The sequence below is a fragment of the Barbus barbus genome, assembly GCF_936440315.1.
Source record: "Barbus barbus genome assembly, chromosome: 6".
In the NCBI taxonomy this organism is placed as follows: Eukaryota; Metazoa; Chordata; class Actinopteri; order Cypriniformes; family Cyprinidae; genus Barbus; species Barbus barbus.
Window position 1 is genome coordinate 24,028,534 of NC_136734.1, and position 19,213 is coordinate 24,047,746.

Consider the following 19,213-nt stretch of genomic DNA (forward strand, 5'->3'; position numbering starts at 1 on the left):
CTGGGTGGGCTTATGGTGCAGGAGCACCAGGAATGTTACACTTCCACGTCAGAGTATCGCCTTGACATGGATCATAACCCCCAGAGATATTGGGTGGCTTGTGAGTTAAGTTGAAGGAGATTTGTAATGCCTTGAGAAAGCTACTTGTTTATCTCAATGCCAGTTGCTCGGCTGGTGCAGGACCCCCCCAGAAGTATGCAATTTGAAATTTGCTATCTTTGCTCATGGGAGCTTGGTTATGGGCTTTATTTTTATTTTATTTATTTTTTAAACTGTAAATATGATGTAAAAGACAGCAGAAAGTGACAACTCCATTTTATGTTTTTAAGAGGAATCCCTGGAAGTATGCAATTTGAAATTTGCAATATTTGCCCATGGGGCCATGGTAATCGGCTACACTTTGACCTCTTGGTTAAGTGTGATTTATGGCTAATGGGTCTCAGGGTATGTGTAGAGATCTGTGTTTCTGTTCGCTTCACATTATACTATGGCTTTCTTATTAATGGGCAGCCTTGCTCTCATCAGTGTGCACTGAAGCATTGCACTGAATCATACTGTAGCATCACACAGTATTTTATGACACAAGGATGTACAACACAGTGTAGTAATTTAACGATTGGAACAAACACACAGATACATAAAGTCAGATCGGTGCATTTGAGGGCCGAAAGCAGTCATGGAGCTGAGCGGAGATGAAGATGAATCACTAGCTCTGTCTGATTACTGTGAACCACTACAGAGCACTTCACAATCACCGAGGCTGTATTTATCAAAGACGTCTCTGTATGAGGCACAAGATTCACAGCTCACATGATTCATGAGCCCTGAGTGCAGAATTCTCTCTGGATAATTAGATTGAATCTGTAAAAAACAATCTTACTTTAAATAGCTGTGCTAAGATTAGTACATAAAGTCAGATATCTCCGCTATATCAAATTAAGGCCATAAAGTGAACCGGGGTAATGGTACTGAAAGTCAATTCCAATACCATGTCAAACTGAATGTGCTCAAATGTACTGTCTTGCTTATCTTTAAAAATGAATAGAGATTTTATTGAAAATATTAATTTATATATAATGTAATATAAAGTCCCAGCAAAAATTGTAATGGTCTATTTCTATTTTAAGTAAATTCTATTCTTTTGAACCATCAAAGAATACTGAAAAAAGTATCATGGTTTAAAAAAAAAATATATATATATATATATATACACACACAGAGCAGTTTAATATTGATTAATAAGCACCATATTAGAATATTTCTGAAGCATCATGTGACACTGAAGACTTGAGTAAGACTGGACTGCTGATAATTCAGCTTTACCATCACAAGAATAAATTACACTTTAAATTATATAAAACTGATTTAAATTTTTTTTTTTTTTTTTTTTTTACAAATAAATGCAAACTTGGTGAGTAATAGAGCCTTATTTCAGAAACATTAAAAAATCCTCCCACCCCAAATAGTATGCTGTTCACAAATGATTAATTGATTTTATGGAAATCATTCATTAGCAATTCAGTCTGAGTTTGAATGAATCTTGTAAATCCTTATCCGGTAATCAATCACAAATGACTTGAAAGGTCATGGGAATTCGTCACAGAATTCTTTTTTTTTTTTTTTTTTTTTTTTTTATATTTGACAGGTCACACACAGGGCACAATTGCTCTTGTAGGCAGACAGCATTTCATGCACTGTTCTTCTGATACTGTAGAAAGACTGGTATCACTTATTTCTTTATCTGTATTCTATTTTATTATTATAGACTTGATGCTGAAGTAGCTGTACTGTCCCCTGAAGGGACATACGGGGCAGATTTTGAGCTTTGTGGTGAGCCGCCGTTGAGCGCCAGGGTGCTGATGAAGTTGATTAGCAGCGGCCAAAAGGCTTCGTTCACTCCCGCTCACACATTGTTAGCGACATTACTACTTATGCATCAGTGCCCAGTTTCCTGCGAGTCAGTGTTAAAGCTTGCACAAGCTGTTCTCTCGTAAAGATTAGAAAACGCTCACCTCCCTGACCCCTGCCAAATGCCTGGGTCACTCCTGGAGTTTCACAGCAACTTACCTACCTGTAAAAAGCTTATCGACCCCCGTCAGACGCGCTTCATAAGCTCTGTTACTTCAGGAATTTGCAGTGCCCTCTTTCTTTTTGCCAACAGCACCGTATCTGCGGTGATTGTTTGAGGGCTTATTGAGAGAGAGAAAAGGGTTAGGCTGAACTTGAAAGTCTGATCTGAGCACACAATTGTAGGACGCTGAGACGGGAACAAAATGAGTGTTTGTGATGAGGAAGTGATGTGCTGATGAAGGGCGTATCGGAACGGGTATCCAATAAATGTCAGGCGCAAAGAGTATTATAGCATTAGACCAGCAAGTCGTCTTTTTTTTTTTTTTCAAATTTCAGTTAAACTGACAAGGTTGTCACAGTTATGGAAAAGAGTTGCGCACATCCCCCAAAACCCGAATAGGGCTCACGTGCAGGATAAAAATATGTAATTATAGTAAAGGAACAAACGCACACAAATTCCTTTATTGAAACGTTTCGACCATCAGGTCTTCATCAGGCACAGATAACAAACTGGGGTACACTTAACTCCTTATAAGTAACAGGTGATCATGCCAAATTAAACTCGTTTAATCACTGTGTGGGTGTAAATCCAAAATGTCACCTTTCCTGACAGCAGGCGTTTGTGTACATAAGTAGGTTGTAAGACAACATCTGACAGTTTTATCGTAATCTAGACTAGAGCCAAAGCAGATTCTCAGCGAGTTTTCTTCCATGACGAGGCTTTATCTGTTTCCTGGAATCTGGAAAGTTCAGTTGTGGCGATTTGCTTGTGTTTGTCTGTTCCCATGGTCACATTCCCTTGTGAAATGTTTGCGGTCACAAAGCCAAGTGGTCTGTCTGTTTGACCATCTTCCCTGTACAACACAGCCCACAGGACAACAGTTGAGGGTTGTGGACTGTGGTGTCTGTCAGGGAGTACAGCAAAGAATGACAGTAAAAATAAGAATGTTGCCACTTATTCTCTTTTGTATATCTGTTCTCGCCATGCAGTATTGATGCGTTTCTTTGAAGTCAGTTTGTGATGGGGAGCTGACCTTTGTGTAAATGTAAAAACCGCAGTGATGACCGAACTCTTTGAGTAGGCGGTCACTGCTCTTTCCAAAATATTTTCATTGGCGGAGACAAAGCATATGAACTAAAAGGTATAGTTACACTATAGTTGTGCTCCTTTCAATTGCTTACACATATTTCGTGTGCATACTGTGGTGCAGAAGAGGAGTTTCTGTCTCATTGCCCTAAAGTTCATGTTTGGGTATTAGGTATTGTTTCCATACACAATACAAACTTGTGTCATAGAAGTGGAGTAGATTATACACTTTAATGTTTTCTCTTGTTGCGTGATATAGGCCTTAATGCTGTTGTTCTCAACCCTTAGCAAACTTAAACAAGATGCCATTTGAAATAAAATAATTTGATTTTTAGCTGTTTTTGGATTAAGTTATTTTAATTCATACCCTTAACAACGGCGCACAAACTCCACATACAATGAATGGTTTTTTTTTTAAATTCATTCATTGTCAGTTCAAAGAGGTTGAGAATCACGGTGACATTCCATTGTCAACTGTACCTAGTCATATTTTGTCTGAAATGAAAGTTACATGATGACTTTTTTTTTTTTTTTTTTTTTTATGTACAAAGTTATACGATGCAATATCATACTTGCACTTCTGATCATGAGATGTTGATTTAAATATAATTTATGGTCAAAATCCATGTTTTCAAGACTTTGTTTCCGCTTTTTATGTAGCATCAAACACTTGTGTTCAAACTAGTAGCTGTAAAGTGTGTTTGTGTGGATGCTGCGGTTTAGAGGTGCTGGAGCTATTGGGCCGCCCACATCATGATGGATGAGGGAAGTGTATGGCTGGATGAGGCTGGCCATAGATCGTTGAAAGGAGGCGTAAATGTGACAAATCATGATGAAGATCAAGCTGCACTCTAGGCTGATTCAGTTCCCTTTCATCTTGAGCGTTGGGTTGCATCTTCGGTGTCCAGTAACAGTTGAAGGGCACAGGGACAGCTGTTGGGATGTGCTTGTTCATCTATTGCACTCTGGGATGAGATGGCAGCTGTCTAAATCCCAGAGATAGAGAGGCCCTCCCACTCACCAGAGGCAGACAGACAGCTTTTCCCCTGCCCTTTCAAAAATCATTCGCTTTCTTCTTTCCTTTTTTCCTTTTGTCGCAATTTATCACCAGGGTGTCCAATTTCAGATGAGCTGCAGGCGTCTGGGGCAAACGGATGAGCAGTAAATGGATGAATCCTTTCATAAACTAAATTGTCTCACTGTCATTTCTTCATCTGGTTTTGTGAGCATTTTTATGCTCGTTTCTGTTATTGTGAACAGCACAGACGTCTGGTATATAAAGAATGTGTGTGTGTGAGGGGACACCCTTGCTCCCTAGTGGTCTTGTATCAGTGTGGGTATGTCATTGTTCGGTTGTTAACTTCAGGTTTTACTTTTATATGGTCTTGCAAAGGTTTTGTTAGTGGTGGAGTGGATGTGAGGTGTTTTGATAACTGTATCCAATTGCATAAGGAGAGCTGATGGTTGTTAAAACATTTCACATTTGATTTGTTTCTGCTTTTTTCTGTCCATGCAGCACGAAACTATAGCAGACTTAAAAATGCACCATTAAATCACTAGCTGGATTTCCGTTTGCGTATTTTCATGTGAATTTTGGAATAGTGCATAAAAAAAAAATGCTGGATGGAAACCGATGAAAATTTCCTAAGTGTGTGTGTATATAAAAAAAAAAATAATAAAAAAACAAAAAAAAAAAAGAATTTGTTCCCACAACATATTAATTATTGGATACATCTAATTAATTCCCTCATTTTAGATCATGGCCACATTGCACTAATTTGTTTCTTCAGTTTAATTTAGTTAAATCTATGATGGAATATATAATGGAGTCACATTTTCTAGATGGAAATGCTGTTTATTGCAAATTTTCAAAATGTAGGCCTATGCATAATCTGATTATTACAAGTTAACTCTTTTAATCGATACAGTCAGAGACTCAAAGAAAACCGTTTCAATCAGTGTGTCAGATGTTACTCGCTGTATCATGACCTCCATTTCAAAATTGAGTAATATTCCTGTTTTATTTGTACATAAAGATGAAGTGTGATTTCTGTGCCTCTAGCCTAACCAAACACAAAGTACTAAGTTACGGAGAATCTTACAATTGAGATTCCCACTGCTGTTGTATGAAGCGGTTCATGGCTGTGTGTCTGCAGTGTAAATCCATTGATTTACAACACACAGATACTCCAACGTCCAGTGAATGGCTCTTCCTCACATAAACACTCAATATCTGCTTTCCCCTTCTAGTTTTGGTACAGCTTTTAATGTGTAATCTTTACACTGAATTTGGCAACATGCTAAAGATTTACGCCTGAACAATTGAGATGTTTTTGGAATTACATTGTCGAGTCAGGAGGAGCCTAAAGATTCTTTTAGTTTGTGTATTGCATGCATGCGTGTATGTCGCAGTTCTGTCTCTTCTCTGCTGCTTTTTTTTTTTTTCTCACGTCTGTTGGGCTTTACATTACACACAGCCTTGCTCAGGCAGGTCCAGATATAAATAAATAACGCAGAGAATTTTTTTTCACCTTTTCATTTGGCCTGTGGTTCACTGTTCAAACATCACCTCACTGTAAGTGGTCAACAGTATAGAAGTCCTGCATATTGCTTTTCCTGATTGCCTTTTGTACATGTTACAGTAGTAATGAAAATGTATATTAATGAATTGAATGCACATCTTGCCCCAAATCTGGCTTTATCCGCATTTTCTCTCATGCATGCAAACACTTTCACACTTACTCCCATTCACTGGTCTGATCTTTCTACACATTTGTTCACACTCTCACACCCACAAATCGCTCGCTTTCTGCTGTACTCGCACCTTATGTTCAGTGGCTGAGTGATCATGAGTAGAAATGTCAGAAGCTCTGTCACTCACACTTCCGTGATTAAATCGCTGGAGGTCACCATGCTGTTGGTTTCTTGAAGGCGTTTCTACGCTTCACTCGGTCTGATCTGTCTGTGCTCCTATTGGTAGTCCCTGCTCATTTGCACAACGTTTATTGCAATGCCAGTGGTCTGTCATAATAATTGTGTATACTGTATATTTGCCATGTGATTGTATCAAATTTTCATATCACAAACTGCTGATTTTTAAACCATGTTTCAAACATTTAAAGTGCAAAAGAATATAAAATTATATTAAAGAACATTTTCAATCAATATTCTGCTTTTTAAATGCTTTATGTAAATATTGAGAAAAAAAATTTGATCTTAAGCATTAGATTTTGTTTTATAAACACCCTAGCCGATACGCAATCTTAATTGCTGTTTGAAAAGATTTAAAGGGATAGTTCCCCTAAAAATGAAGATTGTCACGGAATGTTCCCAGCCTCAGCGGGAACATCAGCGGGCTCTACCGCTCCGGGAAGACCTGAAGCGAGCTCCGCTGCCTCGGAGGGAACATCAGCGGGCTCCGCCGCTCCGGGAAGACCTGAAGCGAGCTCCGCTGCCTCGGGAGGACCACAAGCAAACCGCGCCCCCCGCACCGACATCAGCGGGGGTTCCCGCACACTGCGCATCAGCCCAGGACGCTCCGGAAGCGGGCGCGAGGCACTGGGCGTGGCCGACGAGGCCTCCGACGCCCCCCGGATCGCCGCATTGGGAGAACTGTGAACGGGCTCCGCAGCTAACTCCAACCCTCACCTGCAGAGCCAGGTCGATGTAGTCCTCCAGCGACTCCTCTGGGTCCCAGTATGGCATCAGGGATTTGAAGGGCCTAGCCAGGCCTCAGTAAAAAAAAAGACCATGAGGCAGGTCTTCTCCATGGCGGACGTTGAGCAACCTCCCTGCTGGACCCATGTTTGCTGGTTGCATTCTGTCACAGAACGGCGAGGGAAGCGCCGTGAAAAGACGAGGTCAGGGTCCAAATGCAGGTAAGGCGCTTTAATTTCAAAACAAAAAGCCAACACTGCAAGAAACAAAGCAGAAAAGGAATGGGATACGAACGGCAACGCAGTGCATGTACCCCAGACCAGAGCAGACACTAGAAACAAAATACATTTAACGCAACCAGGCAGAGTGGTGAGCAAGGAGAATATATGTCTGTGGCAATGGGGAACAGCTGAGGATGTAATGAGTGTAATAGTTGAATGATGCGGCAGGTGTGTGTGGTTTGTGACAGCTGCGTGGAGTTTAGGGAGCTGGCGACAGGAAGAACTGCAGGACCTGGACTCATGACAATCATTTACTCACCCTCAAGTTCCAAACCTATGATTTTTTTTTTTTTTTTTTTTTCCCCTCTGTTGAACACAAAAGATGATATTTTGAAGAATGTTGGTAACAAGTCAAAGACTACCATTAACTGTCTAATGGAAAAAATACTATGGAAGTCAATGGCTACCGTCAACTGTGGTCAACAGAAGAAAGAAAACCTCATAGAGGTTTGGAACAAATAGTGGTTGAGTAAATGACCGAACTTGGAGTGAACTATCCCTTTAAGTACGTTTAAATACACAAGTACAGCATTTTCATTCAGCCATTTTGCCATTTTTCTTCAGACCAAAGTTTTATGGAGCATACATGCAGAGTTGTAAATTTAATCATGGTAAAGATGCTAATGTGTGTTCTTAAGCTGAACAATTAGGACAATAAAGCCCAAAGTGGCAACACTGGCCCGGGTCATTGTTTTACAGCCATTAAAATGGGAGAAGATGGAATAACAACAAATTCAACAACAGGCTCCCACACAGACAAGCACTTGTGTCTTGGTTAAGAGATCCCTGTAACTCTAGTTTAAAGAGTTTACGAGAGTTTAGTTTTTTTTTTTTAATTGGTCATAACTTATGGACCTAAATAGTGCAAACACTGGGCATGGTTGAAACTTTCTGTTGTGCGTGTATCGAGGATGTCAAATAGAGCCTATACTTTAATGTTCAGCTGTATGCATTCTTTAAGCGTTCTTGCCAAAACTCAAGCATAAGAAATAATCACTACACGTCATCTATTCTATTTTTCTACCTCTTCTATTTTTCTTCGGTGGCTTTGCATTTTCTTCTAAGCCCACATCACTTTTCTCCTCACCTTTCTTTCTTTCGACATCACACGTGGGCTATTAGCATTAGCTATTAGCTAAATTCTCCCTGACTTAGAGCTAAGATCTGAAACTGCATGTCTCTCTCACTTCTTGTGCTTAAAATTGGCAGTGTTAGACCAACAAAACTCTCAGAATAACTCTCACAGAATAAAAAAGCATGTGAGGTTATCGTTTAGGGGATATGCTTAAGTCATCAGTAACACACTGACAGCGACATGCTTTCACGTCCTCAACACGCAGCTACAGCAGAGTCTATTCAGGCTGCTATAAATAGATGCTTATGGGCCTGTGCTGATGTGAACGTTTATTAACCAGCAATATCCCCCCCCCCCCCCCCCCCCCCCCCCCCCCCCTCCTTCCTATTGAGCCGCTCTCGTATTCAAGGGTAAAGCTTGTTTCTCTTTTGAAAAAATCGAAATGTAAGCTCTCACCCCCCCCGCGCCCACCTGATGTCCTCCTCCATAGTCCTCATAAATGATAATCGCAATCTCTCCTCTCTGCTCTTCCCCTGAAAAGTCATTTCACTCAGTAGCTTTTTGTGTTCCTGGGAAACTATACATACAAGCGTACATTGGATTTCTCGCTCACTCTATTGTATGTGTATATTTTAGTGTAATTAGTCTGTTTTTCCTGAGCGTAAAGGCCAGTGTAGGCAGATTGTCTGAGCTCCGGCGCTCAGCCCCACCAGAGCCTGATTACAGCTTACCGTAGTCATTTTCTAAATGGCTCACTTTCCTCCCTCTATCCTTTCTTCTCCCACATACACCCTACCCTCCCTCTGTCCTCCCATGCACACAAAGAAAGAGAAAGCAGTGGAGGTTTTTTTTTTTTTTTTATTAATCAGATGCGGTCTGACCCAAACATCCCCAGCCATTGAGAATCCAGACTCCCTTTCTCTCTTTCCAGATTTTCCACCAGCTCTGATTCGACTTCATGTGACTCAGAATTTGTGTACATTTTTATTTTGGAGCATTCAGTGCTGTTTTGATGGGGCTTCTGCTCCATATAGTTATAATTTTAGATTTGGGACTTCGTTTTTTTTTTTTTTTTTTTTTTTTTTAAACCAAATACAGTAAAAACAATAATAGTGAAGTGACATACGGCCAAGTATGGTGACCCATACTCAGAATTCGTGCTCTGCATTTAACCCATCCATAGTGCACACACACAGCAGTGAACACACACACCTGGAGCAGTGGGCAGCTATTTATGCTGTGGCGCCGGGGAGCAGTTGGGGCTTCGGTGCCTTGCTCAAGGGTACCTCAGTTGTGGTATTGAGGGTGGAGAGAGCGCTGGACATTCACTCTCCCCACCTACAATCCCTGCCGGCCCGAGACTCGAACCCACAACCTTTGGATTATGAGTCTGACTCTCTAACATTAGGCCACAACTTCCCCCTGAACTGTGAAATTGTGAAATATTGTTACATTTAAAATGGCTGTTTTCTATATGATATATTTTAAAATGTAATTTATTCCTGGGATGGCAAAGCTGAATTTTCAGCACCCATTTCACCAGTCTTCATTTCTTATCAATGTTGAAAACTGTTGTGCTGCTTAAAATTATGGATTTATTTTTTTTTGTGGTACTTTTTTACCTAAATTTTTAAATAAAAAGTTCCAAGGAACATTATTTATTTGATCTTTTGTAACAGTATAAGTGTTTTTACTATCACTTTAGATCAATTCAACATGTCACTGCTGAATAAACAATCTCTTACCAAAAAAAACAATCTGACCCCAAACTTTTAAATGGTAGTGTATGTGCATAGACACCTTTTAACAAAAGTTGAAAGAAAAAATAAATTTAAAAAGGAAAAATAAAGGCATAGGAGTTGTATGCTGGGATGCACCAAAATAGCTTTAAATGTTAGTGAGTATGATATTAATTTTAAGAATTGCTAAATATTATATTTAAGTGTTTTTAAAGTTGGACTTCAAGGGAGCATTAGATGACAGCAAAGGTAATCTAAACATAAAAATAAGCATGCACATTCAAAAATACTATACTGGCCGACAAACACTGCTATGCTTCTGGTTATAGTTCTTTCATCTGTGTAGATATTTTTGTCTAGACAGGACTGGTTTGTTTTTTTTTGTTTTTTTCTGCAAGCATACAAGCACTGCGTGGGGACAGGGGAGAAATCAAAGATTCAGGCTGAGAGGAACAGATGAATGACCCATCAGTCAAAAAATCAATTGAAGAATTGAAGAGTTTGGTATATTTAGAATTGATTATTTTACCCAACATTTGTGTACTACGTATTGTTGCACCTTTTAGAGTATTGTGCCATTTAGCTTAGCAGTATGTTAACGGCAGACCATTGACGCCAATTTTGGGTCGAGTCTCACATGTGGAACACTATTTGAGTAGCTAATCAGTCACTCATATAGCTCACTCAGAAGACGGCAGCCTGTGCAGACAACATACAGTGAGGCAGCTCACTAGCTTTCAGATTACAACTCTTCCTCAGGTATATTTGATAGAGAGTGAGTATGTTTGTATCAAGCCCTGCTGCGTTGTTAGTGCACTGGCAGGATTTTAATGAGCTGCTTTCATGACCTTTCACTGCATACTAACTCTTTATTTCTCGCTCTCTCTCCCAGCTTTGGCTGGCTGGCCTTGTGCTGCCCTGTCAGAGTTGTTTGGTGCATAATTGCTTGTCTGAACTGTTTGTTTGCTTATACATGTTTTTGTCTAGTGTCAGTGTGTAGTGAGAGGATGTAGTACATGGCTGTATGCAGGGTTTCTTAGATGCTTAGATACTTATTCTGAACTGTACCTATTAAAATGCATGAAAGAAATGGAATCATTCATTCTAAATTGTATTAGATTTTAAACGATTAAACTTTTTGCTGACAAATGGGGAAAAAACTTAGTGGTTTGAAGGATATTGGCAAAGTTTTTGGGTGCTGCTGTTTTGGATCATCTCTATCAAAAATCATTAACAAAAATCTGTTTTTAAAAAAATCCCTATGGGGAAAAAATTTCCAAGGCCGCTAAAAACATGGACAGGCATTTTTGAATGCTATATAGAGAACAATTTGAAGTCACATTTCACAGATGGACTATGTTATCCGGTAGATACCACATAAATTAAAAACAAAACAAGCAATCAACAGAACATCCTGTCGTAGTGACAGCTGGTCAGGACAATTCCTCCCATTCTGTGCATGTGGATTTGTCCACAATCACACTAACTCATTGTGTTTAATGACTGATGGTTGAGGTGTAAAATGTTTTCAGTGGTCTGATTCTCGCCTTGCTGAAGCAAAAAATGAAAATGTGAAAGTTTGGAATTTAGCAAAGGTCACTCTAGATCACACCATTCATGCGAGCGGACGGGCCAAAGATGTGGAGGTGAGGAGAGCGAGATGAAGCTCCTGGGGCATGGTCAGGGCACTCTGGTTGGTATGTTTGATGTTAAATTGAACCTCAGATTTGATATGAAGTGCGTTTTGCCTGCTGCTGTACGATTAGTGAGTGGTTTGGAATGGAAAGGTATGTGAGGGGTTTTTGCTGCTCTGTATTGACCAAGAGGATGATTAAAGGAGACTGATTTTCTAAGTTTCACCTGATTGATGGGTTGGTTGATTAATTGATGCGAATCCAAAGCTTTGACTCTATCATAGCTGTGTTTATCACTGGTTCTTTTTGTAATTGCAACGGAAACTCTGTTTGCCATGCAATTCATTTTTCACATAAATGTGTGAAATTGCACTCAATCGCACATTTGAATTGATGTTTGGATGCATTCCTCATGACACACGATTAGAAGACTTGCTGAGTTTTAATGAATGCAGTGAAAATGTGTGTCAAACTGACAGATGGTAATTGTCTCATTGCTCCTGTTATGTTGGAAAATTATCCAAAACATGATTGCGAGTCATTTAGCTTTGCACCTTTTCTAACAGTAAGCTTTCAATGCACACCATGCCTTTTAAATCATGCCTTTCTGAGGGCGAAATATACATTTTTAATTGGTTTGTTTTGAATATAATTTTGTTCAATCAAATTACTGACATGTTTGTTAGCTATTTTGTGTAGGCATCCTTCAGTTAACAGACCTCGTAAAAGTTAGCATTTCAGAAATGTTTTATTTTATTCCTTTTGAAAAGCTTTTATACAAACACTGTCCTAGCCAGGTGTAACACAACCGGTATTGTAGTATTATTGATATGCTATTTATTAACATTTTTAAAGCTTTTGGTTTTATTGTTTTGTTTTTTGTAATTTTAGTACTTCAGATTGAACTTGTTTTATTTCAGTTGTGTGCCAAGGCAACATTTTTAATTTGTTTGTTTAAATTGTCATCTAACATTTCTTTTTAATTTAAGTTGTTTTCACTAACTGAAAATTCAATGGCTTTGTTCAGTGTTTATTGTTAACTTAAAACCAACTAACAATAACACTGAACACGTTATTTTTCTGTCCGCATTGCTGTAAAACCACACCTATAGTCATAGCTAATCAGAACATATCTGATGTTTAACAGTCATGCAAAGTGAGATTTTGGGCCAATGTGCTGGGCTAACCAATGTAGCACTGCAGTGAGAAATAACTATTTGCTGTAACATCTAATTTCTCTCTTTTTTTTTTTTTTTTTCTCTCTACAGTGTGAGGAGGATTGTGTGGCTCATGTTGCTCTAGGAGTGACTGAGTGAGTGTGTGTGTGTGTGTGTGTGTGTGTGTGTGTATGAGATGCTGGCCTGTTTGCCAGGGCCAGGTGATCTCTCCCTTCAGCTCCACCCCCACTCGCAGATGAACACTGGATTACAGAAATGTGAGTGCAAACAAAACAGTTCAAACATTTAATGGTCCTTTACTCGCATGTTTTTCTAAACTTTTTTTTTTTTTTTTTTTTTTTTTTTTTTTTTTTGAGCATAAAAGATGTTTAGCAGAATGCGCATACTGCTCTTTTCCATGCAATGATCGCCAGATATCACAGAAAACACCATAAAGCCATCATAGCAGCAGTCCATATGAGTCATGTTATCACATTATTTTCCAAGTCTACTGAAGACTTTTGTGTGGAAAAAGCCAGAAATTTAAAGGTAAAAATTGAGTCTGATTGAATAACGACTTATATGCTGGTCTCATCCTTGCACAACTATCACAGAACTTTAGAAAAATGTAATGCATCACTCTATTTTTTTTTTTTTTTTTTTTTTTTTCAAGATTTTCACATGCAAAAGGGAGTTCATTAAAATAAACGGAAATAAAAAAAAAAATGATGGAAATAAACAAGCAAAGAGAAGATTAAAAGCGTTTCTAAAAATATGTACACATTACAGCTATTAAAAAAAAAAACTATGTAAATTTGTTTTTAGGTATGAACTTCTGCCTTAAAATCAGTGGTTTATTTAATTAAGTTTTACATTTTGTTTCTACTAGATTTAGCTAATAGACTAGCAATGAATACACTACATTGGTTTATCATGAGACATGTCATAAGAAAAACAAGACCTTTACAAAAACGACTGTAAACTGGGCATGATGTGATCCTTAAATTATCAGAAATCTGACCAAAAACAAGCTGATTGAGGACACCTCCAAAATAAACAAAGCAATGTTCTGCATGTAAACCACAAAAGCGCATAACTCGTAATTACTACTTTTATGGTGCTTTTTGTCGTCATCTTACTTTGTTTTGGCATGGAAAAGTGCTTCCTTTTGTGTTCAGCAGAAGAAAGGAAGTCAGACACAGGTTTACAATGACATGAGGGTGAATAACTGATGACAGAACTTTCAGTTTTGAGTGAATATTCCTTTCATTCTCCTGTTTACCTTCCTCTCAGCAGTCTCAAATGAGCAATGTGAATATCCTTTGAGGCTGTGCATTTTTTTTGTTTTTTTTTTGTTTTTTTTTGCCACCAATTCATAGATGTTCTCAAAGATGACACTTAAATGCATTTAAGAAATGACAAGATGAAAACAGATATATATATATATATAAAAAGAGAAATGTCTGACGAGAGACTAAACGGAACTGAGAGAGAAAGGAATTTGAATGAGGGGGAAAAGAGAGCTGTCGTTGGTGAACAAAAGCATATTTCCAGAGACAGATTGTCAAATCCCAGGATTTTTATTAGGGCGGTTTACAAGGGCAGACACCTGCTGAATCACACCGCTCACAGAGAGATAGATTGAGGCAGATAAGTGGCATACAGAGGCGGCGAGAAAATGAGAGTCAGACAAACAGAGAAACTGAGTCAGTGCAGGAAATAAAGGATGCGTACAGACAGAATATCTCGCCTTCTCTGTCTGTGGGCAGACATCCTGTCAGATTAGCTCTCCATCAGGATGACAAATTATGCTATGGAGACGCGCGGCCGGGGGAGTGCCGATGCCCCGGAGACTGAGTCTCACATCGCCTCAGGAAGACCCTCATCAGGCAGCAATTACTGAGAGGCTGGAGACATATCTTTAACTGCAGGAGAGAGCAGGAATCACAAAGATGGGAGTCGTATTTCTAACTAATGGGAATACAGAAAGAGATGGAGTCATATTACTAACTACTGGAATGACAGGTAGGAGAGGGAAAATGGAGGCATACCTCGGATGCTGATACCTCTTTCAGAACGATAATGGAAATTAATTTTATTTGTTGCACACAAAGTAAGACACAGTGAGTCTGTCTGTGAAGAGTGTAGATGGAAAGGATTCATTAGTTTGCCACATCCTTTGCTGGGACGTTATTGATATCTTATAGTTTAAGTGCTCTGAGAGATTAAACGCCTCATGGAAATCCCAATAAACTGGACAAAAACAAATGAAAATCAAGCTTTAACAGTAGCCAAGAGAAGTTCACATTTGATCCAATCCCTCCTTCACTTTGATTCTAATTCTGCAACATTTCATTTTCTATTTTCCAATATATTATGACTCAAAGACCATTTCAGTATGATCTTCGAATCATATGGCTTTTGTCAGTTTTATACATTTAAATTGAATATCCAATTAAAAAGTAAAGATGAATGCTTAATCAAAATAAAATCAAAATTGCGATTATGGCTTAATATGATTGTCAAATTGCAAAGGCTGCACTTCACTTACGCACCTGCAGGTCATAATGTTTTTTTGGTGTCTCAGGCTCGATTCACAACAGTGTTTTCTGAAATTTATTAATACAACCCATAATCTGCATCGCCCAGATTCCTCCTACTTTCAAACCCATAATCTGAAAGATTTGGAGAAGCCTCAGTTGTTTAAATCACTTTAAATCATGTAATGTAATGATTCATATGGTTGTTTAAACGTCCCATGGCATGTCATTAACTGCCCCTTTAAATTCATGTGCTCCCTGCTGTGGTCCAGATGTTACTGGAACACATCTGGCACTGGCACAGATTCTCACAGGCAACTCGGGAGACACAGGAAGAGCCAGAACATACCTTGGAATACAGGAACGCAAGCCATAGATTGGGGCAAAAAAAGACTGTCTTTTGTCTAAATAGAGCATGGTTTCTGTTGCATTCTCTCTCTGTCTCTCTCTGTCTCTCTGAACTCTTTCAAAGGAAGCTGAAAAGAGAAAAGAAGGTGAGATGAGCGGGGAGGAAAAGATGGCTTTAGATAAGAAGGAAGAGATGAATAGAAAAAAGGAGGCTTTGCTTCTCCATGAGGAATAACCCTATATAAGACAATATAAGAACACCCACTCAGATCAGCAGTCTCTCAGATTAAAGGGAGTTTAAAAGTGTGTGTGTGTGATGTCTGTGAGGAGGGGAAAAGGCAGTTAGGACATGTGTATGGTGTACTTGGACAGAAAAGGCTGACAATAGCGGTGTAACAACCCTGTGTGTGTCTGTAATGGGGCTCCTGTGGTTTGGCTGATTACTGTGATCCTCAAATCACTGCTGATGAGAGAGAGAGAGAGCAGAAATGTTAGTGAAAAGAACAGTTTTAAAGGGATAGTTCACACAAAAGAACATTCAGTAATATTTTCTGGACACAAAACCAGATATTAAGCAGAATGTCCGAGCTGCTGGTTTTTCATACAGTATGTTTACACTACAATGTTTTCATCTGTTATGCTCACCGAGGCTGCATTATGTGATCATAAATACAGTAAAAACAGTAAAATTGTAAAATACTATTACAATTCAAAGTGTGTTTTTAATACATTAAGTATAATTTTGTGAAGCTGAATTTTCTGCAGCCATTACTTCATCCTTTAGAAGTCATTCTAATATGCTGATTTGGTGCTTACAAAAATCTCATTATCAATGTTGAAAACAGTTGAGCAGTCGATGAAGCTGAGCTACATTCTCAAGTCTGTTAGTCTGACTTTACAAAAAAGAGATTTGCATGGCTTTTTTTTTCTAGTTGAATTACTGATTTGTTAGACTGAAGTTGAGCTTTTGCACTTACTGTAATTGAATGGGGACCAGACAGCCGTGGTCACCATTCACTTGTAGGGAAAAGAGCAGCTATGGCATGTCTCTTGATATTTCCTTTTTGTGTCTCACGTTAGAATTTCGTACAGGTTTGGAACAGATAGATGACGAGAGAACGTTTACTTATTGGTGGACTTTCCCTTTTAATTACAAATCCCGAAGTGAATCAGATCTGGCACTGAGCTCTAGAGATGTTAAAGTCCCTTGAGACATTTACATCTCAGTGCATGTTTAAATGTCACCTGATCACTTCCCTCTGCCCTGCTCTCCTGTCCTCAGAATGGATTGCATGACTGCCAACCTGTATGTTGACTAATCCTAACAAGATTGACTCCTCATTATCACCGGCCGGCCTCCCCTGGGATGTCACTGAACAGGGGAGAATGGCATAGACCGAGAGAGAGAGATGCAGTGGGAATAGTGTGAGAGAGAGCGTTCCCTTGTGAGTTATTGGCATAATGACTCTTCTCTTCCTCGCGCCTTGATCTAGTCCTGCGGTGGTTCATTTATTGAACCCAGCGTGGCTCTTCCTCTCTCTTTAGGGGGTGAGCAAATGTAGGCAGCCGGTGAAGGCAGCTGACACGGCCTGAGATTGGCAGGAAAGCTATTTAGCTAAGAAATGTCAGGGGCCATTTTGTTTAGTCAACAGCCCACATAGAGGGAGAGGGAACGTGTGTGTGGAAAAACAGAGAAAGACAGATGAGTGAATGGCATGGCGGCTGTGTGAACTGTTGGTGGATGGATATGAGGATTGTGTATCCTGCTCTGCACTAAGCAAACACCAATAATTCACAAAAGGCTGTACTATGTCATTAACTTGAACAGATGTGTAGATGTATCTGTTGATGTTTGTGTGTACATATAAATGAAAATTCTAATCCTTATTCTTGTGGAAGCTGTGTGGAAAACATGCCTAGATTTTTACCACGTTTAGTTATTATTTATGTTCTTGTGCGACGTCATGTTAAATGGTGTTTATGGAGTGTTTGGTGGGAAGTCTTAGGTGTTTGGGGTATTTGTTGGGGCAGTGTGAGCTGTGAGCAATGACTGAATCCACTCAGGCTGGATGAAAGCAGTCACAGAGCACAGGCTGTCTATCCTCTCACTGGGGATGAGGGGGCCAGGAACGCATAAAAACGCATGTTAATACTGTGTGTAAACTCCATATCAGTGCGACCAAGGGAAGTGCAGGTGGGTGCACATCAGAAGTCTCTCTCGCTCTCAATCTCTTTTCTCTTCTCCCCCTCAAGTGATGAAAGCTTATTTTATACAAAGACCCCCTTTCAGCAGCCAGACAGCAGCTTCACAGGGAGCACTTATCATCCTCAATTTCTTTCCTCTATCCCTCGCTTCCTTTTTGTTTTTCTGTCTGTCTCAAACCCGCTCTCCTCTATTCTCAATCCATCGAATCAGAGGTGTCCTGGCAGGTGAGGATGTCACTCTCGGGAAGAACAGCATTGTTCTTAGAGCTTATATTGTGTGCAGAGACCAGCAGACTTCTGAATGTAAAACCAGTTAAATAATTCAGCTAATTAATGTTCACTTTTAAAAGCAATACTGTTATCCTGAAGAGAAGAACATAAGTGTGTGAAAAACAGATTGATGAAAAGGGCTCACCAATTAGACGGTTTATTTAGAGCACAGAACGTGAGGCTAAGATGCTTACCACGCTAGACGCAGACATAGATGGTTGCTATATTTCTGGGGGCAGGGCCAGACAGGTTTTAATTTCTTATTCACACTCTGAAACTGTAAGAGAATCAAGCACAGACACATCACAGTGGTGGTGTTAAATATAACAGAGGTAGTTAACAGTCATTGGTGTTGCCTGGCTGTGTGTGTGTGAGAGAGAATGGTCTCTGCTATAGCAGATCACACTGGCATACAGGAAGCATGTTATATCTGGTAGTGAGAGAGGAAGTGAGAAAGTGAACATTCACCTGCATCTGTTTGTCATGTGACTTAACACCAAACACTCAAAAGTTTTGTCTGAATTGTCTAAAAATCAGATTGTGAGCAATTAATGTCTCTGTAAAGACTGTTCTGTACTGTAGAGAAAATCAAATATTGTTGTAAGTGCCACATTTACAGTAACACTAAATTATTTTGGAAAGTGAGTTTGTCACTTGTATATTTGTGCACATGAAATTGTTACTTGAAAGAGGTTAAACAATGTCTTATGAAAATTCTTATCTCTTTCATGCTTTAGAATAATAGTGAGGTCATCAAAACAGTGAAATGATAATGAATAGAAATTGGTAGTGAGCAAAAAAGTTAAATTATATAGATCTCATGATTAATTTTAATATCGAGAAACAAATTCAGTCAAGTGTGCTTCAGACTTTTGACAGATGTACACTACTTCTACACTAAATGTTTGTGGTCAGTAAGATTTATATTTATATAAATAAGTCTCTTATGCTTACCAAGGCTGCACTTGATCAAAAATACAGTATAAACAGTAACACTGTGAAATATTTTACAATTTAAAATAACTGGTTTTTATTAAGATTTTTATATAAGATTATTACAACGCTGAATTTTCAGCAGCTATTACTTGAGTCTTCAGTGTCACATGATCCTTTAGAAATAATTTTAATATGCTGATTTGGTGCTCAAGTA

At 39.0% G+C, this 19,213-nt stretch overlaps 1 protein-coding gene across 2 annotated transcripts in view; it reads left to right on the forward strand.

The window, feature by feature from the left end:
• Positions 1–19,213, forward strand: part of LOC306870688 (protein FAM222B-like) — a 51,596-nt gene that overhangs the window by 28,546 nt on the left and 3,837 nt on the right. For both annotated transcript variants that reach the window (XM_079418109.1, XM_079418108.1), the window contains exon 2: positions 12,812–12,978. In XM_079418109.1, the coding sequence (XP_079274235.1) occupies positions 12,897–12,978 (82 nt within the window). In that variant the 5' untranslated portion in view covers positions 12,812–12,896. The remainder of the gene's footprint in view (positions 1–12,811; positions 12,979–19,213) is intronic.